The following is a 4,629-nucleotide window of genomic DNA, read 5'->3' as shown; positions in this document are numbered from 1 at the left end:
TGGAGGCGGAGTCACATGATAAATGTGTAGCCAGCTGAACGGAATCGTTTCCGAGGTTCTTCTTCCGCTGTCCGTATGTGCAGAGAGCACCTTGATATCGCTGGGAGGGTAAGCTTTTGTTCTGTTAACGCACAAAAATGTATTTTAGCTCGTTATGTATGCCTTAGTATAAAATACTAGTCATACAGAAGCGTTTGTGCAATTGTGTAAGAAGGCTTTTAAAGGGTCGAGTGGCTCCTGTAGCTGAGCTAGCTCCTCGTTTGCTGTGTGCTCCTTTGTGTCCTCCATTGCTCTGGTGACAGTTGACGGTTTAGTCAACGATATCGGAGGAAAGTAGCCGGTCAGATAAATGCAAGTTAAGCGGCGAAACCCCTTAATAAACCGATAATCCTCGTTATGTTACCCACAGACTACAATGCTGTGTATATCGGTTTCTTATGCCATGAGTATAACGTGATTTGTCTTGTAAAACCGATCGCTAACAGCCATGTCTTACCTTTTAATAATGATATTGCTATTAGTTGCCTCGCGTATTTATCCTTACATAACGTCATCTTGTCAGGTTCATTTTGACACCTGATGGAAAATCCTACAGCTATCAATACACGAACCAGTCTTCTCATTACTTTTACACTTTTTTTGTTTTGCAGAATAAAAAAAAACCCTGAGATTAGCCGGCGTTTGTAAGGTTACCATTTAAAGAAAGCGGATGCTAACGATGAGCTACTAAGAGCAACGTAGCTAACAAACTACACGATTTGCTGATAGGAGGTAATGGGTGTTACATTAATAGGTTTAAAGCCGAAACTGTCGAAATTAGTCAGCTGGCAGAATTAAACAATTTTCATGGGCTAAATGTATATTTATTTGGGTCTCTTTTGTACCCAATAAATGCCCGACTTTCTGCAGTTATTAAGTCGTATTATTAAATTGAAAACGAGTTTAAACTGTTGGTTTGACAAAAGAAGAAATCTGAAGATGTCACCTTGGGCTCCATAAATCATATTCGTTTGAGGTTGATAGACCTAATAAATATTAATTGATCTCAAAAGTAATTGTTGGTGTCAGCCCTAAATTGGCTGCTCTGTTTCTGGCACATTGACAGACGAGCCTATGTGGTGTTCTTCACAGCAGTATAGTGACTCGATCCTCACAGGTCAAGTAGTCTCATTTTGTTAAATGAATTGTTCCCTCGTAGAAAATGTCGTGTGGGCTGTGGAAAGACACCCTGGCTCTGGCAGAGGACTACCTGTCTCTGTGCTGCACAAGCTCACGGCCAGCCCCTCCACCTCCCAGCGAGTCAGCCGCTGCCATGAGATGTCTGGCCCAGGACATGGAGACGCAGCACCAGGCTCGCTTCCACTCCCTCGCGCAGACCTTCCTGAAGCAGTGTGGGCCGGACCCCTGCTCCAGTCTCAGGAAGGTGATGGAAGAGCTGGTGGGAGATGGACACTTGAACTGGGGGAGGGTTGTTTCCCTATTCGCCTTCACCGGGGTGCTGGCTAGACAGCTGACGGAGCAGAATGGCATGAAGCCCGGGCTGGACCCTGGGCAGGGGCAGGAACTGGGACAGGGGCCCGGAAACTGCAGGGAACTAGCAGAGACCATAGCTGATTACCTGGGAGAGGAGAAGAAAGACTGGCTGCTGGAAAACGATGGATGGGTAGGTTGTATCAGCATATCTACTCTAAAGCTGACTGAGTCGACACAAACGCTGTAGATAAGGGAGGAGTTTTGATCATATCTTGGGCAGTAAGGCTGTTAAAAATGGAACTGTGAAAAACTTCCAGTAAGACCTAAAAGTGAAAATGATGTCTCGGTTTTTAATGCTGGAAACCACCTGGTTTGATAGGATTGTGTTTGCTTCCTGCTTGGGTGTAGATTCAGATCTCTGCGTAGAACACGGCTTAAAATATGACCTGGGCTTTGTTTGGATGCAGCCATTTTTACATTCCTGTTTGCCAACAAGGCAAATGTTCCGATGTCTCATGTGGCTGCTGTGATTATAGGAGTTGTAGAGTAGCAATAAGCCAGACTCGGAGGAATATGTGCTACAAGATGCACTGCAGCAGTGTGTATTCAGGGCCATGATCAATTGTGATGGTTAGACAAAGTATATGTTGTGAGGCAGTACTGAACTGTAGACTTGTTAAGCAACTGCATATCAAATGGACTCTGGCTCATTTTAAACCTGCTCGGTGTGAGGTATTTACTGGAAAAACAAAGGGATAGTTACGGTGGCCTCTGTGCCGACTAAGCCCCAGCAGCCTCACCAAAACCGAACACACAAACGGTTAAATGTTTGCTTTTGTGAACAGGCTTCCCCTGACCCCTCCCAAACATACTTGCGCACGCTCCTCCAGCTGGCAGCTGGTTTCAACAGGCAGATAACCCGCTCAGCCAGATGGACTTTGTAGTAACAGACAGGGCTTCAGTGTGTTGAATTTTATATCAGCCAAGCTGAAAGTTAGCGTGTTGTGACTAGAAAAACAAGCAGCTGTCGAGCCATGAGGACATCTGGGGCTGAGAGCAGGTGCACTCACTGGATGAACGTGCAGCTTCAGTCTGAAAACCTGATGGATAAAATACAGCTACTGAACAGTTTGACTCTCCAGTTTTGTGGTCATGCAAATTTGAGTAATTTCATCTGCAGTTTCTGGTAATATTTATGAAAACTGGCATGATGTCTCTTTATAAAGTGGTTGGCACTTTGACAGTTTTCTTAACTTGGTGTTAGTGTTTTAAAATTTATGGATGACAGCAGCACCCTTTAAAGTGTAAATATTTTCCAGGAGTAACTCAGGGCTGTCAGCAACTGTGGCACGTTTTCCAAAATATATTGTATAATTGCCAGCGGTTGGAAGCCAATACTTGCTTTTTATTGTCTAAAACTGACAGTATATGGGGGAAAACTGAAAGTAGCAGATGAATATTCTCCCTTGGTAGTAAACCAAGTTTCATGCCCTCATCTTGACCAGTTTTGTCCTTCTCCTGCAGGAGGGGTTCTGTAAGTTCTCCCGCAGCGCCAGAGAGGTGAGCCATGACTCGTCCGTGAAGACGGCGCTGTTCGCTGCTGCTGGCGTGGGCCTCGCTGGACTCACCTTCCTCCTGGTGCGCTAGCCCAGCCTTCTGTATCTTTAACTTGTTCTCATTTAATTTGGCATAGCTATGTAAACATTTGAATTTTGACATTAATGCTGAAAACCGGGCTCAGTCTGTAGTGAATTCATGGGTCTGACTTCAAGTTGTCAGCTGAGTATTTGCACATAGTTGGACCCTTCCACCACATACACACACACACACACACACACAGACCTTTTGTCATTGACTCCTTAAGATTGTAAAATTGATCCCAATGCCTTTGAGTTTTGGACTAGGTGGCATCAGTTTGCATATCTTGGATTAATAATTACTAAAGCACAATCACCTTGCTTTTGAGCATTTTGCATCGTCAGCCTTGTAGCTAGAAAACCCCCAATTTTAATTTTACCCCAGATTTTGGTTATGATTTTAAAATTGTCAGCTGCCTTTCTATTCACGTGTTTACCTGAGTTGTGTATGTGGTATAGAGCCTTTCTAGTGTACAATGTATAAATTAATATATTATATTTATATGAAATGAAACGGCAGTAGCCCTTTTCCCAGCAATCCATGGCTATTCAAATTGTTTCATTAAGTCTGTCCTACATTGATGTGAAATGTCTGACTTATGTGCTCAGCGGTGCCGTCATATGCAGTGCTGATAACCACACAAAGGTGCTATAAAATGTTTTAAGAAAATATCTCATCAACCTAGTAAACTGGTGACCAAACGACTTAAACATATTCGTATGAATTCCCTCCAAAGATGTCTTAAACATTATATTTTTACATTGTTTTTCCCTATTTATTTGTCACTGTTTTTGTAATAAATGAAGAAAAAAAAAAAACATGGTGTGATTCTTACGATTGAGTGCAGCAAAGCCCATTTTGTTTTCAGCACAGTGATGTCACCTTTACAATTTCTTGGTTTCCCCTAAAAGTCTGTAGCTGTTCAGACTTGATGTCGAGCTCTGATCAGAGAGCTCAGGTACAGCGGAGACCATGTTCACAACACGCAAGGCTAAAAGCTGCTGCATCCTAACTTAAAAAAACAAAACAAAAAGGACTATCGGTTTAAAAGCGGAAAAAAGCTTAGGCTGTCAAATCATGTCCTCTTTGCTTGCTCTGTTTACACAACAATCGGCACACTATCTACAGAAACGCACCCTTCATCCTCAATGCACACATGCACACACCCTGTCACACGACCTCAGTGGATGATTCTGTAGTTTACAGTAAGACCCTCAGGTTTATACAGACATGACCATCAGTTCAAAAGCTCCACCCGACCTGTCAAACTGTACTTGTAACAAATGGATTAAGCTATATACAAATTAAAACAGTAAGGCTATTTTAAAACAAAAATTTAGAATTTTGCTCTGCTGGATTAGTTGTAAGTTAACCTAACAACTCGTGCTTTGGCTGCTAGCTGCCATGTATGGGGAAAACACTCGAACATTAACACTTACAAACTGTGAAAATGCACCAGAGAAAAGTCTTGAGGGTAAAATAACTAAAGATTTTATAAAAAAAAAAAAACTTTCACTG

At 42.6% G+C, this 4,629-nt stretch overlaps 1 protein-coding gene across 1 annotated transcript; it reads left to right on the top strand.

Moving 5' to 3' along the window:
• On the top strand, positions 1–3,898 carry bcl2l10 (BCL2 like 10). The gene is made up of 3 exons (XM_020592305.1): positions 1–108; positions 1,199–1,663; positions 2,998–3,898. Exons 1-3 carry the CDS (start codon positions 76–78, stop codon positions 3,118–3,120), a joined length of 621 nt encoding a protein of 206 aa, XP_020447961.1. The 5' UTR covers positions 1–75; the 3' UTR covers positions 3,121–3,898.
• The last annotated feature ends 731 nt before the right edge of the window (positions 3,899–4,629 follow it).

The sequence above is a fragment of the Monopterus albus genome, unplaced genomic scaffold (assembly GCF_001952655.1).
Source record: "Monopterus albus unplaced genomic scaffold, M_albus_1.0 scaffold17.1, whole genome shotgun sequence".
NCBI lineage: Eukaryota > Metazoa > Chordata > Actinopteri > Synbranchiformes > Synbranchidae > Monopterus > Monopterus albus.
This window is presented reverse-complemented; position numbering and strand designations above follow the sequence as displayed.

What these genes read in the sequence shown, in the direction of transcription:
- bcl2l10 (XM_020592305.1), top strand. Translation starts at nt 76, where the DNA reads ATGTGCAGAGAGCACCTTGATATCGCTGGGAGG. An exon ending in ACCTTGATATCGCTGGGAGG is followed by an intron (nt 109 to 1,198) that starts GTAAGCTTTTGT and finishes GTTCCCTCGTAG; the next exon opens with AAAATGTCGTGTGGGCTGTG. An exon ending in TGCTGGAAAACGATGGATGG is followed by an intron (nt 1,664 to 2,997) that starts GTAGGTTGTATC and finishes CTTCTCCTGCAG; the next exon opens with GAGGGGTTCTGTAAGTTCTC.